Source organism: Podarcis gaigeae (assembly GCF_964106915.1).
Source record: "Podarcis gaigeae genome assembly, chromosome: 1".
Taxonomy (NCBI): Eukaryota; Metazoa; Chordata; class Lepidosauria; order Squamata; family Lacertidae; genus Podarcis; species Podarcis gaigeae.
This window is the reverse complement of record NC_139678.1, coordinates 130,667,588-130,684,833: the sequence shown is the minus strand read 5'-3', so window position 1 is coordinate 130,684,833 and position 17,246 is coordinate 130,667,588. Positions and strand designations below refer to the sequence as shown.

The window sequence follows — 17,246 nt, the reverse complement described above, 5'->3', positions numbered from 1 at the left end:
AACTCCAGAGCAGGACTTGGGGGTGGGGGGGGGGAGCAAGGGATGCATGGGGCTGCAGTGGGAAGAATGAGGAAGTCCTGTCACAACCACTGGCATGACAGTTGAATCTTGCCTTTTGTGCTTTGCTTAAAAAATGGCTTCCTGATTAAGATAAAGAAATTAGAACTGTAATTCTCTGGGGTCCCCTGTGTCTGTGACACAGAAAGATTATATAGTCATTCTACCAATGTGATTCTATTTTTCTCAATCAGGTAAGCTGGATGGAGGGCAAAATATTTTAGGCCTCTAAAGAAACAAGTAAACCATGGTTTGAACTTCAAGTTTTGTTCTGTGGTAGCAGTAATAATCCTTGAAATTTGACAAGGGTATTGTTACCTGCAAGGTCTCTTGGTATTTGAACCCTATTTTTTGACTGACGCATCTTTCAGACCCAAGAACTGTGCAGTGAATTCTGAAGCATTACAGACATGCTGAATAAACATTCTTAAAGTAAGACAATCCCTCAAGAGACATGACTATTTTGAGTCACGGTACTGTATTGCTTTTATTTATTTTTTAAAAAACACCTTACCTTATTGTGTTTTTGCTGGTGCCTTGTCCTTGTATCCAAGACATGATAAGGACTTTCAGAGTCTCTATTGAGATAATATACAAGTCTTGAAGGCAATGTGATTTCTTTCTGGAATGCACTGCTTCGACTGTTATTTTTGTAGCTACTGCTGTTAGTCTGTTGAAATGCAGTATCCTCGTCTGCCTGGCTTTTTTCTAGTTCTTCTGCAGTTTCATTCCAATGCAGAGCTGGGGAAGACAGACAAACCTACCATTAATTCACAGAGGAACAGAACACTTTTTGTAATATGTTTTGCATCTTGCTAATTTGCTAAAATAAATATACAGTAACCCTGTTGAAACCAATTTATTTGATTAGATTTTGTACTTATTTGTACATATAACTCCTTATTTGATTTTATATAGTTTTGCATCATGAAATTCAAAATGCAGGCATCTGAACCCTTGAAACAAGTTCTTTTAAGGACAATCCAGCCATTCATGACCCTATTTCTGCCACTTTTCCACATAAATTTGGCTATGTACAAATCAGTGATTCTACCGCAAGCAACTCAAGCCATAAACCCATGTGTACTGAATGTTAATCAATTCCCTTTACATAAGGGCAACTTTTCACTATTCCTTTAACTTTAGTGATGGACTCCTAAGCATGCTTACCAGAGAAAAAGTCTCAATAAACTCCCGTATAAACATGCTTCGTGGGATAAGTAACAAGCACATATCTCTTTGCAGACAAAACCCCAGGGTTCTCGAAGAACACCGCAACCCCCTTCTGTTTGCAAAAGGTAGGTTCCCTCGGATGAGCAGTGCAAGAACGGGCAGTATCCGAAACCCTCATTATCCCTGCTTGTCTTGTTCTATTTTGCGTTAAGACCCTGCACAAAAACAGCACCCTTGAAAGCCTGCCAGCAGCGTTTTGCTGCATCAGAGGCTCCCGAAACCATTTCATGCCCATCCTTATAAACCAGTAAGCACCAGTCGCTGTAACACAGTAAATATACAGGTCTGCCATGTAAAAACAATTTCATATTCGCAAAGACAGACACACACACATATATGATCTAGACGTGGGGAAGGGGGGGGAGCGATCAGAGGAGGAATCCGGCTGCAGTCACGATCAATTATTCCTACCCAAATCCAGGCAGGATGCCATGGAGGTAAGGAACTGCGTCAAGACCGAAACAAATCGGTGTGGACCATGCGGAACAAGAACTTCTCGCCGGTTGTCACGAAGACTCAAGCGGGCTCCGCACGGCAAAAAGGTGATTTTTCTCTACCCCCTTTTTTCCCCCTTTTTCTGGTTCCCGTCCCCACTCCCCAGGTCTGTTATTAACCAACATTAAGAAGCCAGGGCGGTGGGATCTGCAGACTAAAACAGACTCGTTATGTGTAGCTCATTGGCACCACATGCGCGATATATTCAAACCCCCCCCCACCAAAAAAAGAGAACACCCCACCCCCCTTTTTTTATTTCTTAGCGCATTGGCACCACACACGAGCGCGCAAAAAAGAGAGCAAAGGAAGGGCTGCGAGTATAACGGAGATCCAGGATCGGTCCAAGCTCACGCGCACAATACAGGATCCCTCCAGGATCTCTCCCCCCCCCCTTAAGCGGGCACTCACCGGCGACCCCACAGATCCTCGGGGACCCTGAGCAGAAAAGCAGGAGCGCCAGAAAGAGGAGGGGGATGGAGCTGGGCAGCCGAGCCGGGCAAAGCAAGGCGGCGGCGACGGCGGAGCTCGAGAGGCGGCGGCCGGAGAAGGGCGGCTGCTGCTGCTGCTGCTGTTTCTGCCGCCGGAGGGAAGTTCTGCCAGGCGGCTTCATGGCTCATAGCTTCCCCCGGGGTAGGACGGGCGGCGGCGGCGGCGGCGAGGGAGACGCCTCGCCTGGAGGACGGTGAGGAAGCGGCCGAGCAGCTCACGGCGGCGCCTCTTCCCTCATGGTGCAGGGAGCGAGGAAGAATAAGAAGAGGAGGAGGAGGAGGGCGGCGGCGGCGGTTCTCCCCTCAGGTGGACGCGGCTGCTGCCACTGCCACCGCCGGCACCTGCCACACGCAGGCGCGTCCACACGCAGGCGCGCTCCCTCTCGCCGGCGCGGCAGCCCGCCCGCCCTCAGGCCCCGCGCGCCGCCGCCGCGCCGCGTGACGACGTCGAGAGCCGCCCACCCAGGCCACGCTCTCCTCAGCCCCCCGCGCGCGAGGCACCTGAGGCGAGTGGGGAGAGAGAGAGCGAGCGCGCGCGCTCGAGGGAAATGGCGGGGCGGGGGTTTTTTGTGTGTGTGAGGGGTGGCGGTGGTGCTTCGGGATCCTTTTCCGTGCCTTGCTTCTTCTTCTGAGTGGCAGCCGGGTTGAGGGAGAGCAGCACCTGAGGTGAACCACAAAATGGCCCCGCCCTCCCTGTCAGGGAGGAAGGGGTGAATTACGTCAGTGACGAGGAGGGGGTCCTCCTGCTGCTGCCCCTGTGGATCCTGCCGCCTGAGGCAGCACATATTGCCTCATGGGTGGGCCTGCCGCAAATAGAGGGCATCATCAGGGTCTGCTGCCACCCCAGGGGATCCCCCTGTCTGAGTGGGCTGCCTCACAAGAAGGGGGGTCCTCCTGCTGCTGCTGTCCCTGTAGATCCTGCTGCCCAGGGCAACAGCTTCATATTGCCTCATGGGTGGGCCAGTGCTAAATAAAGAGCCGTGTCATCGGAGTCTGCTGCCCTTGTGGATCCTGCCACCTGAAGCAGCCGCTTCACCTTGCCTCATAGATGGGCCGACCCTAAATAAAGAGCCACATCATCAGGGTCTGCTGCTCCTGTGGATCCTGCTGCCTGAGTGGGCTGCCTCACCTTTCCTCATGGCTGGGCCAGCCCTAAATAAAGAGCCACATCATTGGGGTCTGCTGCCGCTGTGGATCCTGATGCCCGAGGCAGCAGCTTCATATTGCCTCATGGCTGGGCCGGCCCTAAATAAAGAGCCACATCATCGGGGTCTGCTGCCCCTGTGGATCCTGCTTCCTGAGTGGGCTGCCTCACCTTGTCTCATGGTTGGGCCGGCGCTAAATAAAGAGCCGTGTCATCGGAGTCTGCTGCCCTTGTGGATCCTGCCACCTGAAGCAGCCGCTTCACCTTGCCTCATAGATGGGCCGACCCTAAATAAAGAGCCACATCATCAGGGTCTGCTGCTCCTGTGGATCCTGCTTCCTGAGTGGGCTGCCTCACCTTTCCTCATGGCTGGGCCAGCCCTAAATAAAGAGCCACATCATTGGGGTCTGCTGCCTCTGTGGATCCTGCTGCCCGAGGCAGCAGCTTCATATTGCCTCATGGCTGGGCTGGCCCTAAATAAAGAGCCACATCATCGGGGTCTGCTGCCCCTGTGGATCCTGCTTCCTGAGTGGGCTGCCTCACCTTGTCTCATGGGTGGGCCGGCCCCAAATAAAGAGCTACATCATCGGGACCTGCTGCTTCTGTGGATGCTGGTACCCAAGGTGGTGGCCTCGCTTTGCCTCATGGATGGGCCAGCCCTGAATAAAGAGCTACATCGGGATCTGCTGCCCCTGTGGATCCTGCCACCCGAGGCAGCCGCCTCACCTTGCCTCATGGGTGGGCCGCCCTGTGAGAGAGGGAGGAGGGGAAGAGAGAGAGATGCTGGTATGTACTGAACTCCAAAGCTACAGCAGCGCCCTGCGAAATGCAGGCAAGCAGGGCGCATGAGCTTCCTTCCTTCTCAATAATGGAGCAGAGGTAGCCAGCAGGTGCCGTGATGCAGCATCTCGGCCTCTGAGAGAGGCGGGGGAGCGCGAGAGCAATTGCAGAGGGAGGGGGGGTTGTTAGGCACCAAAATCCTGCATGCGGGATTTTCCCCGCTCTCTCATGCCTATGCAATTTCTGCCCTTCTCCCTTCCCCCTCGAGATTTGCTGCAGAGACAAGCAAATGAAGAAGAAAGGGAAGAGTATTAGCTGACATGTCCCTGGATCCCATGGAAAGCACCACAGATTCCTTTGCTTACCAGCTCTTTTTATTTTAAGTTGGCTTCAAACCTGTAATTGTGTAGGTGTATGTATGTATACATATACACACATAAATATTTGTATCTCTTCCCTCTCACCTTCCTTTCACCCAGTTTCTCTGGCACTGGTTTATAAATGCTGCTATGTAGAAATGATGAGAAAGTTGCACCAGCAGAAGGAATGGATATGTGCTGTTGGTAAAAAGAGAGGGAGTTGAACTGCAGGGAGGGACAGACACTTTTCTATGTATTAATTTGTATAATGCCCTCTATGCACATGGTGCTTTGCAAAAGACGGATATGAGAGGTACCATACCCCTCTTTGCTATCTGAAATAGACCCAGGGAAAAGAGAGAGAATGGGGGAAGGGGAAGAATGTGAGGCTATTTCAATTTGGCTTAGAGTAAATTATAGGGACTAGAGGGGTTACCCAAAAGCTTTCCAGAAAAAGAAATGACGCTGGTAAGGCTGTAAAATACTGTGTAGGGAGTAGAAACAATTTATTCTAGGGTACTGGTCAACATACTGGTTCCATTCCCAGTGTAAAAGGTGCAGAAAAGTTGGGTGAAGCTGTAAGCCATGGGATCTTTCGGACGATGAATGGGATACAAATCAATGAAAAATAAGAGTTAAATTAGATGGAAAGGACTCTTGAACATCTTTTCTCATATTGCTGTTCTGTAGGAGAAGCGGCATCTGCTGAAATTCTATGCAATTAGAAAAGATGAGGGAGCAAAGTGCTTTATAATACTTAGATCACTTCTAGACAACCTACTTATTAAGCATTTCATTCTGTTTTGTTTGCACAAAGTTTACAGGGACATTAGACCAAATCAGCTGTGTTCACACTCCTGCTTGCTGGTCGCTTGTTTTGTTTCCAGTGCTGGGTTTTTAATCTGTGTTGACATGACATTAGACAAAATGCATATGTATCCTGTACATACTTGTAAAAATCCCAGCTTGGAAGAAAGGCAGGATATAAATACATTAAATAAATAAATAAAATATTTGTTTAGAAGATGCTACCATTTGATGTGTTGTTTCTCAAACCAGCTTCACACCAAATTGAGTCCTTAAGCCGTTCCTAATTTGGCTCTAGCCAAGGTGTGAACACCTTGCATGGGGTAAAACTATCCCTTACCAGACAGGACCCCCTGGTTGTGTACAAAGCTAGTGGAAAGAGCTATGAAATGTGGGGGGAACTCCTTTACTTCACTCTAGTGTAGTAATCTCCTTCATGGATGGCAGAAAGTGAGGAGGAATTAAAGAACCTCTTAATGAGGGTGAAAGAGGAGAGCACAAAATATGGTCTCAACATCAAAAAAACTAAGATCATGGTCACTGGTCCCATCACCTCCTGGCAAATAGAAGGGGAAGAAATGGAGGGAGTGAGAGATTTTACTTTCTTGGGCTTCATGATCACTGCAGATGGTGACAGCAGCCACGAAATTAAAAGACGCCTGCTTCTTGGGAGAAAAGCAATGACAAACCTAGACAACATCTTAAGAAACAGAGACATCACCTTGCCGACAAAGGTCTGTATAGTTAAAGCTATTCATCAGTAGTGATGAATGGAAGTGAGAGCTGGACCATAAAGAAGGCTGATCGCCGAAGAATTGATGCTTTTGAATTATGGTGCTGGAGGAGACTCTTGAGAATCCCATGGACTGTAAGAAGATCAAACCAATCCATTCATAAGGAATTCATCTCTGAGTGCTCACTGGAAGGACAGATCCTGAAGCTGAGGCTGCAATACTCTGGCCACCTCATGAGAAGAGAAGACTACCTGGAAAAGACCTGATGTTGGGAAAGATTGAGGGCACAAGGAGAAGGGGACGACAGAGGACGAAATGGTTGGACAGTGTTCTTGAAGCTACCAACATGAGTTTGACCAAACTGCGGGAGGCAGTGGAAGACAGGAGTGCCTGGCGTGCTCTGGTCCATGGGGTCAAAAAGAGCTGGACACGACTAAACAACAACAAAGGTGGTAATGCGAGCATAACCTATGTATTGAGCCAGGGCCGTCTTAAGCATATCCGGCATCATGGTGCAAAGCTCTCCCCCCCCCCCGTTTCCCAGAGTTTTTTAAGGAGGACGGTGCTGCCGGCGGGGCTGAAGGAGGTGGGCAGTGGCTGGAGGGTGGCTCCTCCAGTGGGGAAGACGTTGAGGCTGGATGTGGCGCCTCCCGGCTCAGCTGGTGGCTTCATGCAGATGGAGGCTCTGGGCGCGGCGCTGCTTTGGAATGGTGGAGGCGGGCGAGGGTGGTGAGCTGATGCCGGGAGGCACCGCGTCCAGCCTCCGCCTCTTCCCTAGCGCCTTCCAGAACTTGGCGCCCCACACCACTAGCCTCTATGGGTAAGACGCCCCTGTATTGAGCATTTGTTTGCAGGGAGGTTAGACAACATTGCGTCAAGCAAATATTTCTTTGTCACAAAATGTCCAATGGGGGGATTATGGGATTGTTGTGGAGCAACTCCAGATCACCCTGCATTTGCTGGTATGTGATTGAATCCCACCCCAAAATAGTAACAGCCTGCAAGTGCCCTTAATGTTCATTCTTCCTACAAACTGCACAGGTAGGCGAGGATGCTCCCTGTTTACAGACAGGGAAACTGAAGAGCAGAAAGTATACCTTGCCCAGCATTGCACAACGAATCTATGACAGGTGGATCTTGAACCCAAAGAGATCCAGGTTTCCCTCTTTCTGAAGACTGAACCACAGAACAGATGAAAGCTGTGGAATACTTGTGCCTTTCGTTCCCACACTAAACACCAGCCTTTACAGATAATTAATGACTAGCACACTTCCAGAATTCCACACAGCTTCATAATCTTGCATGAAATTAGTTTAAAGATTATATTAATCAGTATGTAACAAGTATGTTAAAGCCTCAGCACCTAGGACTTGCCGATCGAAAGGTCGGCGGTTCGAATCCCTGCGGCGGGGTGCGCTCCCGCTGCTCGGTCCCAGCGCCTGCCAACCTAGCAGTTCGAAAGCACCTCCGGGTGCAAGTAGATAAATAGGGACCGCTTACCAGCGGGAAGGTAAACGGCGTTTCCGTGTGCGGCTCTGGCTCGCCAGAGCAGCGATGTCACGCTGGCCACGTGACCCGGAAGTGTCTCCGGACAGCGCTGGCCCCTGGCCTCTTGAGTGAGATGGGCGCACAACCCCAGAGTCTGTCAAGACTGACCCGTACGGGCAGGGGTACCTTTACCTTTTTAACAAGAGGGGGTGGGAGAAAGAGAGAAGATCATATGCGGGCATACAAAGCCATGTGTCCCATCGCCATCCACCACCCCTCACCCCACCTTTGTGTTAAACTTCCAATCTACTCAATTGCAATTTCTTTCCACTTCTATTACTTTCTTTCACACACCTTTAACCTAATTTCATGCTTCTTTTTCTATTACACATTGTTATCCATCTTATTTAGTATTTCAGTATTTAAAACAGAACTTGTTTATTCTAATAGGAGTTCTGATTTTTCAATATGGTTTTGCAAGTATCCTTTAAACACCTTCCAGTCCCTGTCTATCTTCTCTTTTGAGATCCTTCCAATTTCTCCCATTGTTTTGGATATATTGTAATACTCCAATAATTTGGCAAGCCACTCTGTTTTTGTCGGTATAATACCACTTTTCCAATTTTTCGCAGTCAGTAGCGTTGTGGCTACTGTTGCGTATAAATATAATGTCTTCTTCCTTTAGACTTCCTGGTACTATTCCCAATAAAAAACCTTCTGGTGTTTTCCTAAATGAATATCTGAACATTTTTTTCACTTTATTATATATTGCTTCCCAAAATTGTTTGATGTTTAAACAATTCCACCATATATGCATCATAGTACCTTTTCCAGTGTTGCATCACCAGCAGACATCACTACAATTTTTATTCATTTCTGTTATTCTTTCAGGTGTTAAATACCATCTATGTTGTATTTTGAGGTAATTTTCTTTCAATATATAACACATAGTGAATTTCATATCTTCTTTCCACAATTTTTCCCATTGTTCAAACATAATATTCTTCCCAATATCTTGCGCCCATTTAATCATGGATGTTTAACCAGTTCATCCTTTGTTTCCCACTCTAAGATCAGATTATACAGTTTAGATATATTTTTTATTTTTCTTGTATTAAGTATTTATCGAATTTTGATATTTCTTTTTCAAATCCTAACTTTTTGTCTTTCGCTAATCTATACTTAATTTGAATATATTGGAACCAGTCACTAATATGAGCTTTAATTTCTGTATAATCCTTTAATTCCAATTCTCCGTTTTCTTCCTTTAATACAATTTTATAAGCAGCCCAATTTTCTTTCATATTAAATTTTTTCACTGCGACAATTTCTGCCAGCGATGGGAAAAGGAATTATCTGTGGGATTGAGTGTAGGTATGTTTGAACATTTTTAAGGACTGTATGAAATGTATGTTTGTATGCTTGTATATTTGCAATATGTGTGTATTAATGCTGAATTATTTTAATAATAAAAACTTTTCAAAACAAAAAAACAAAGCCATGTGTCTACTGGTATATGTTCCAGTATTCTACCTTTGGAGTTCCCTTCATACTTACTGGCATGAATTGCATCCAACTACATTTTCAAGTGATACCTCCTTGTACAGTTTGCTCATGCTTGAGATCTGGGCTAATCACCTTGTTTTACATCAAGAATGACCAGTGGCCCTGGAGGCAAGGAGCCACGTGTCCTTGTAGCGTATAGCTTGGTTTGATTAGTAGAGTAACCATTAGCTGTGTGATCAGCTAGGTCCTACTTCCTGTACACAAGTAACATCCACATTTTACAGATGGAGCTGAAGATGATCCTCCCTTTTGGGCAAAGAGTTGGACTAGATATCCCTTTGTTCCCCTTCTACTTTGTGCTAGGAGGCCTTTGGAAGAATATTGCTGGACCGTGCTGGATTCAAGCTGTATGCAGCTATTCTAGTCTTCATTGCTATGCAGAAAATCTTCAAAGCATGTGGCACAAATATCTCCTAAAGGCTCACGAGCCAGAAATAAAAGCACCCCAAAACTTTGGTTATGGAAACAAGTATTTCATTAGTGTGTGTTTACATGTGAGATGCGTTATATGCCACAAATATGAATCTGCTCAGCGGGCTTCAACAGGTATGGCTCCATCAAAGGTGCCAACTGAGCGCAGGAATGTTAACTGTCAGTTCCGTATAGTTCCTTTGAAGTATTCCTAAGTCTTCGTACAGCAACCCAGCTCATTCTCAGAAACAGCTACCAATGTAATGAATATTTTAAAAGATAAATTTAGCTTCAAAGAAACACTGCAAGCAACCTCTTTTTGTGCTCATTCTATGGCTACAGATATCAGGAAACATGTAGGTACTGCCTCCTTTGGAGAAAAAAAATAGAGTAAACACTTATACAGCATCTGAAAATAGATATTCCTGGCTCGGGGTGGATTTCATTATATGGGTGGCATAATAATTCTCTACTATCCTCACAGGGCCACCCAGCAAAACTTTTTACAAATAGTACATCGGCTTTCCCAGTTTGGCCAACAAGATAATACTGTAAGCCCCTTGCTTGTAAAACATTTCAAGGATATATAGAAAAAAAAATGCTTGCATCCATTATGATTTGGAGTCTGCTTTGTTGGTACGTTTTAGTGACTACATCCTCTGAGCATCATCTAGCATAGCTGTCAACTTACAGATTTGAAAATAAGGGACCAGAGATTATGCCCTTTATAGCTAACCATGTTTAAGCAGCTGGTTACAGGATAATTCTTGATTCTCTTGAATGCTCATTTTCTGAATTTATTTTGGTTTGGGAGGTCAGGATTTGGCAGTAAAACAGCTTTGGTTCCCCTGGTGGATGACTTACAATGGGAGAATGACATTCTAGATCAGAGATAATGAGTTCTCAAGGTGCCAGACTGCTTTATTATGCCCACCATGTTTCAGAATGAAGAAATTCCTTCAACAAGGGCAACACTTCTCACCAGTAACTGCAAATATAAACTTCTGTAGCTTTGTCATTTGCTGAATTCACTGGTAAGCAGTGTTGCCCCTGATGAGGGGACTTCTTATTTCTGAAATGCTTCAAGCACATTAATTTTGCGGGCACTTTGCAAACTTGTTCTCTGTTCAGCTTTTTCTGCATCCAGTGCAATCCCCCCCCCCTTTTGGTGGCGCTGTGGGTTAAACCACAGAGCCTAGGGCTTGCCAATCAGAAGGTTGGCGGTTTGAATCCCCGCCACGGGGTGAGCTCCCGTTGTTCGGTCCCAGCTCGTGCCAACCTAGCAGTTCAAAAGCACGCCAAATTGCAAATAGATAAATAGGTACCACTCCGGCGGGAAGGTAAACGGCATTTCCGTGCACTGCTCTGGTTCGCCAGAAGTGGCTTAGTCATGCTGGCCACATGACCTGGAAACTCCCTCGGCCAATAAACTGAGATGAGCGCCGCAACCCCAGAGTCGGCCACGACTAGACCTAATGGTCAGGGGTCCCTTTACCTTTAGGCTTTCAATACCATGTGAAGCAGCTATCTGGGATGGGGATTAATTCCATTGTATTCCTTTCCTGTCTCAGTGGCTTTTTCCCAAAGGTAGCAATAGCCAACTTCTACTGTGCCGTGACTGGTTAAAGGTAAAGGTAAAGGTACCCCTGCCCGTACGGGCCAGTCTTGACAGACTCTGGGGTTATGCGCCCATCTCACTCAAGAGGCCAGGGGCCAGCGCTGTCCGGAGACACTTCCGGGTCACGTGGCCAGCGTGACATCGCTGCTCTGGCGAGCCAGAGCCGCACACGGAAACGCCGTTTACCTTCCCGCTGGTAAGCGGTCCCTACCCTATTTTTCTACTTGCACCCGGAGGTGCTTTCGAACTGCTAGGTTGGCAGGCGCTGGGACCGAGCAGCGGGAGCGCACCCCGCCGCAGGGATTCAAACCGCCGACCTTTCGATCGGCAAGTCCTAGGCGCTGAGGCTTTAACCCACAGCACCACCTGCATCCCACTCCGTGACTGGTTAGCTATATGATATTCTGCATCTTTGTTTCTGTCCTCCATGCTGTTTAAAATCTATATGGCATTTTAGGTGTGATGACATTTGTTATGTACTGAGTTGAATAGGATCCAAAATGCAGCAGTCTGATTGGTCCTAGAACAATAGGATTCAGAATGCAGCTGTCCTGGTCCCGAGGGCTAACCGAGAGGCGAGGTCCAAGTCCAGTCCGAGGTCGAAGGTGCAGTATGGAGGCAGTCCATAAAAGTTGAAGGGCAGGTAGTCGGGTGAGGTCAGGAGCTCCGGCAGGATAGCAAGACAGGGTCCAGGCAGGAACCGACAACCAACGAAGTTGCTCCCACAACTTGGGACTGAGGCTGGCTGGCTTTTATCTGCCCCAAGGCACAGGGCGGCCCCAATTCTCAGGTGACTCGCCTCTCCTGGCCTGGAGGCGAGCACTTCTCCTGCGGGAACTTAGTTCCCTCCGCCTCTCTGCCCTGAGCCTCTGCAGCTCAGGAGAGGCTGGAGGGTTACCAGACCCAGAGGCAACCTCAGCTTCCTCTGACGTGGCTGAGAGTGGAACACCTGCAGGCAATGGCTCCTCCATCACCCCAGGTAGCCAGAGCAGACTCAGCTGGTGCCTGCACCTGAGGATCCAGCACAGGTGAGGACCCTTCAGGCTCAAGCCCCAGCTCAGCTGGTTCTGGAGGCGGAGAATTCTGTGCAGGCTGGGATCCCTCAGGTTCAGCATCCGAATCCGAATCCCAGGCCATCACAGCAGCAGTCTGATTGGTCCAAGAACAATAGGATTCAGATTGCAGCAGTCTGATTGGTCCTAGAACAATAGGATCCAGAATGCAGCAGTCTGATTGGTCCACAGGAGCCACCCAATCCAGCTTCAGGTGGAAGTGAATCCGCAACATGATTGGCCTACAGGAGAATCCTGGAATTAGCCAATCATGTGGGGCCCATTGTGTAAATAATGTATATAAATCAGACATTCTGGGGGAACTTCCATTTCCTCCTCACCACTATGAGCTGAATAAAGAGCATGAAATCCACTCTCAACTCCGAGTATATTTCAACATTAGTACATTGATAACACCCAAGACTACTGCTCTTTTTGTGTGTCAGACTCGGGAGATTCTGTGGAAGTACTATGATTGGAATTGAACTAGATGGTTGACAGTGAGCTACAGCTCAATCCTGAGAAGGCAGAGATGCTGATGGCAGGTGCTTGGACTTTGTTTTGGTTGGAGTTGCAATCTCCCTGAGGGAGCAGCTTAACACTCTGGGGCTGCTATTCAATCCAGGTCTATATTTGGAAGCCCAAGTGACTTTGGTAGCACGTCACATCTCCCAACTGCTAAAGCTGGTACACCAGCTGCATCCTCTCCTAGACAAAGATTGTTTGGCCAGAGTTAGGCATACTGTAGTAATGTTTCCTTCCAGAAACATTGCTGTGTGTGGGTGCCCTTCAAGAGTCCTTGTTCTGGAAACTTAGGTTAGTACAAAATCCAGCAGCAAAACTGCTTACTGGAACTGTAAGGCAGATTTGTAAATCGTAAAAAAACAACTTTACTGTCTTCTGGTCTGTTTCCAGATCTAGGTCAAGGTTCCACTTTTAATCTCTGAAGCCCCAAATAGCTTGGGACTAAAGTGTCACAAAGATAAAGTATCACAAAGTTACATATTCTCCCACTTTAAGGTTGCCACGTGTCCTATTTTACACTGGATGGTGAAGAAGAAGAGTTTGGATTTGATATCCCGCCTTTCACTTTAAGGAGTCTCAAAGCGGCTAACATTCTCCTTTCCCTTCCTCCCCCACAACAAACACTCTGTGAGGTGAGTGGGGCTGAGAGACTTCAAAGAAGTGTGACTGGCCCAAGGTCACCCAGCAGCTGCAGGTGGAGGAGCGGGGAAGCGAACCCGGTTCACCAGATTACGAGTCCACCGCTCTTAACCACTACACCACACTGGCCCAGTATTTGAAGACTCGTCTGGGATGGTGGCCAGCTTCTCTGTCCAGTTAAATCAGCCAGGATGACTTCCTTTGATGAAGATCCCAAAAAACATAACAAAAAACACTCCACCTCTACCTAAGGCGCATCTTTTGCATCTTCAGAGAAGCAACAATCAACCCATCTGTATCAGAGGACCCAGAAGAACTAATGGACAAGGTGTTTGGGATATCAAGGAGGCAATGGAATGGGAGATGGGGAATAAACCAAGCCTTCACAAATCAAATTGTTTGCTTGATCATCTCCAGGCTAACCCATCAACTCATGGTTTGTTTAACAAACCACGGGTTAGCAAGCATCAGAAATTCTTCTGGCAGCAGCATTTTGCACCAGCTGTAGTTTCCAAACATCTTTAAAGTGGCTCCTGGGTCATGGGGCGGCGTGCGTGGCTCATCGCCCGAGACTCCTGCGTCAGGGGATGCCTAATCCCCAGGAGACCTCGCCCTGGGACGGAGCCGGACTTTGAGGCCCAGATCCACCCTGGGTTCCCTTCCTTCCCGCATGTGGCAAAGGTGGTGCCCGCTGCTGCTGCCGCCGCCCTCGCTTTGGCCAACTGAGAAGCCATTTCCTGTTACCCACCCATGCTGGGGAGGGGGGGACCCCAACCTCTGCCCCCCCAGACACTGTGGGGCGCTGTTGCCGAACTGCTATTTTTAGGGCAAGGCACCCCGTCCCAAACTTTGGGCTCCCCTCCACACACAAAAAAACCTACATACACACATGCAGACAGTCAGGTCATGGATGATGCATAAAGTCTGCACTTGTCCGATGAAGACAGGTAGAAAGGGTTTTTATCTAACCTTCAAGGGAGGTTTATATTTGCTTGATTGCCCTTTTAATTCCATAACTGTTTTCGCTTTTTCAAGAAATGTAACTTTTTTCTCATTTTTTCCCCCCGTCTTACGGATCCTGATGGGTTTTTAAGAGAGCTATGTCTTTGGTTTGGAATACTTTTGATTCAGTTTATTTTAAAAGAAACGAAACAACTTTTAGTTTTTTTGTGTGTGTTAAAGTGACAAAGTATTTACCGACGACTTTTAAAAATTTATTATTATTGTTAAATCATTTTTCATGAGACATGGTCCTGTCTTTATGATGCTTTGAGAGTCCGCAGGGAGTAAAACACATCCGAACGGCAACTCTAACGCTTGAGGTATTTTTATTTTGTCTGTGTAAAGCAGGATTAAAATTGTGTGTGTAAAAAAAAATTTTTTTTAAGAAAAAAAATGTAAGTAGTCCTCATGCTTTCGTGCAGTGCCTTTTAGACGTTCCACTTTCTATAAAGTCTTCAAAAAAAAAGTTTGCATATATATTATATATATGATGTAATGTTATAGAAATATATGTATAATATACATATTTTTTTCAGGGGTATCTGATAGCTCTGTATTTTGTTATGGAAGTTGATATGAAAAGTATTTTACCTCAAATTTTAAAAAGTTAAATAAACCTTTTAAATAAGCAAAAAAAAAAAAAAAAAGGGCAGCCCCACATGCTCTGAATATGAGTATATTATTGGTACTATATAATCTAACTTGATATGACTAAGGCAGGTGTGACTGACTAGTTCCACTTTCTCCAGGAAAGGATGCAGCTGGCACACAAATGTAGCCTCGACAGCTCCCCTTTGAGTAAAGACGGATCCTGGAGCACTTCCAAATTGAACACTTAGTCTTAAAAACTGATTGCAGCCCCATCCAAAACAGGTTTTACTTCCAATCTCAGGTGAGCATTTCCACTAACCAATAGTTCTTCTGCCTTATCTGGATTAAACCAGAGTTGGTTATCCTACATCCCAAACTCCTAAGGCAGGAGAGGTGTTGCAGTCTATAAAGCAGGCCTTAAAAACTGGTATTGCATTAATCTGGGGAGTTTGCGGCTACTGTGGCAGTATCTGACAAAACCTCAGACATGTTGCCGCCAGCACCAGTGGCGTAGCATGGGTTGTCAGCACCCGGGGCAAGGCAAGTAATTTGCGCCCCCTAACCCGTGGATTTTAGCAAGGGGCAGAGAGCTGCGAGTGTGAGCGCCCCCCCCCAGATGTTGCGACCGGTGCGGCCGGCCCCCCCTGCACCCCCACGCTACGCCACTGGCCAGCACTTATCATATATTAACATTTGGAAGGCCACCAAGTGACATGCTTTATCCATTACTCAGAGGTTGTCCCCTAACATAGTTTTTGTGTGTGTGTGTGTGTTTTTGTAAACATATTTAGGAAGAATTTTCCTGGAAATGAGGCATATTTACCAATATATCTGATTTACCGACAAGTAAATTTATCTAGGCGAAGAAACTACTCTTAGCTGAACATGTACTGATTAGCCCAAAGTGGACAGATCCAGACCTCAAGTTTAATTAGTGAAAGGTCAAATTGGGTGTCCTCCCAAAGACAGACACGAGGGGTTATATAACTTGTTTATCAGTGTCCAGAAAGAGAACCAGAAAACCTATTCTCCAGAAATGTTGTTTATTAGGGAAGTGGACATAAACAAATACAGATGACTAGGCCTATGCTGGGTGAGCAAACCCTACCACACAACCAAGGAACCTTCTTCTGCCCCCTCACTGATCTTCTGGAGCAGCAGAGATTTAGTCTGCTCTATCTTTTCCATGACAGCCCTTCAGATGTTTGAAGACCACTGTCACATCTCCCAGTCTTTGTGAAGAGAGTTTCTGTCAAGACCGCTTTATATATTGGCTTTTAAAACCAGGAATAAAAAGGTAAAGGTACCCCTGCCCGTACGGGCCAGTCTTGACAGACTCTAGGGTTGTGCGCTCATCTCACTCTATAGGCCGGGAGCCAGCGCTGTCCGCAGACACTTCCAGGTCACATGGCCAGCGTGACAAGCTGCATCTGGCGAGCCAGCACAGCACACAGAAAGCCGTTTACCTTCCCGCTATAAAGCGGTCCCAATTTATCTACTTGCACCCGGGGGTGCTTTCGAACTGCTAGGTTGGCAGGCGCTGGGCCGAACGACGGGAGCGCACCCCGCCGCGGGGATTTGAACCGCCGACCGTGCGATCGGCAAGTCCTAGGCGCTGAGGTTTTACCCACAGCGCCCCCCGCGTCCCTAAAACCAGGAATAATTAAACAAAATTCCTTGGAGAAGCTCTTGCCATACAACAGACGCACAGTGAGGGGCTTCTGCCTTTGGCAATACAACACAAGTTACTATCCATGCATTGGCTGCTCTCCAGAGTATTCAAACCATGACCAGAATATCTGAACACACTGGTCAGCTAGGCTACCTGGAATGCGCAGCACCATAATTCCCAGAGTAGAATGGGGACAGGAACTGGTGCAGTTTCTTGCTTGGCGACCATTGGTTGAATTGCTCTGAAGTCATGCAGAAGCTGGGAAGGCTATAACTGTTGAGGGTAGCTTTGGGTCAAAGAAGGAAGAGGCAAAGAGAGCAGAGGGCCTAGTAAAGGGAAAGAGACACAAAGTTGAGGGAAGTGGCCGCTAGAGTCTGTGGTCCAAGAACTTCCTGGAGCCTCTGGCCTAATTACATGCAGGTGGCAAGAAGAGAGAACATGTGAAGGGGTGGCAGAGAGGGAAGGGGTGCATGACCCACTTTGAGCTCTGCTTCCACCCACCACTCGACTGCAGTCCCACCCACCACCAGCAGCCGGTGGCCCTTAACAGATTATTCCCAAGGGAATACAGCCCAAGGTCACCCT

General features: G+C 47.3%; 2 protein-coding genes across 3 annotated transcripts in view; one reads left to right on the top strand and one right to left on the bottom strand.

The window, feature by feature from the left end:
• Window positions 1–2,672, bottom strand: part of ADAM23 (ADAM metallopeptidase domain 23) — a 77,115-nt gene extending 74,443 nt beyond the window's left edge. Inside the window, exons 1-2 of the mRNA XM_083707117.1 lie at window positions 2,194–2,672; window positions 572–798 (exon numbers count right to left, since the gene is read on the bottom strand). Of these exons, the coding sequence (XP_083563243.1) occupies window positions 572–798; window positions 2,194–2,395 (429 nt within the window). The 5' untranslated portion in view covers window positions 2,396–2,672. The remainder of the gene's footprint in view (window positions 1–571; window positions 799–2,193) is intronic.
• Window positions 1–17,246, top strand: part of PLEKHM3 (pleckstrin homology domain containing M3) — a 798,157-nt gene that overhangs the window by 675,562 nt on the left and 105,349 nt on the right. The window lies entirely within an intron of this gene.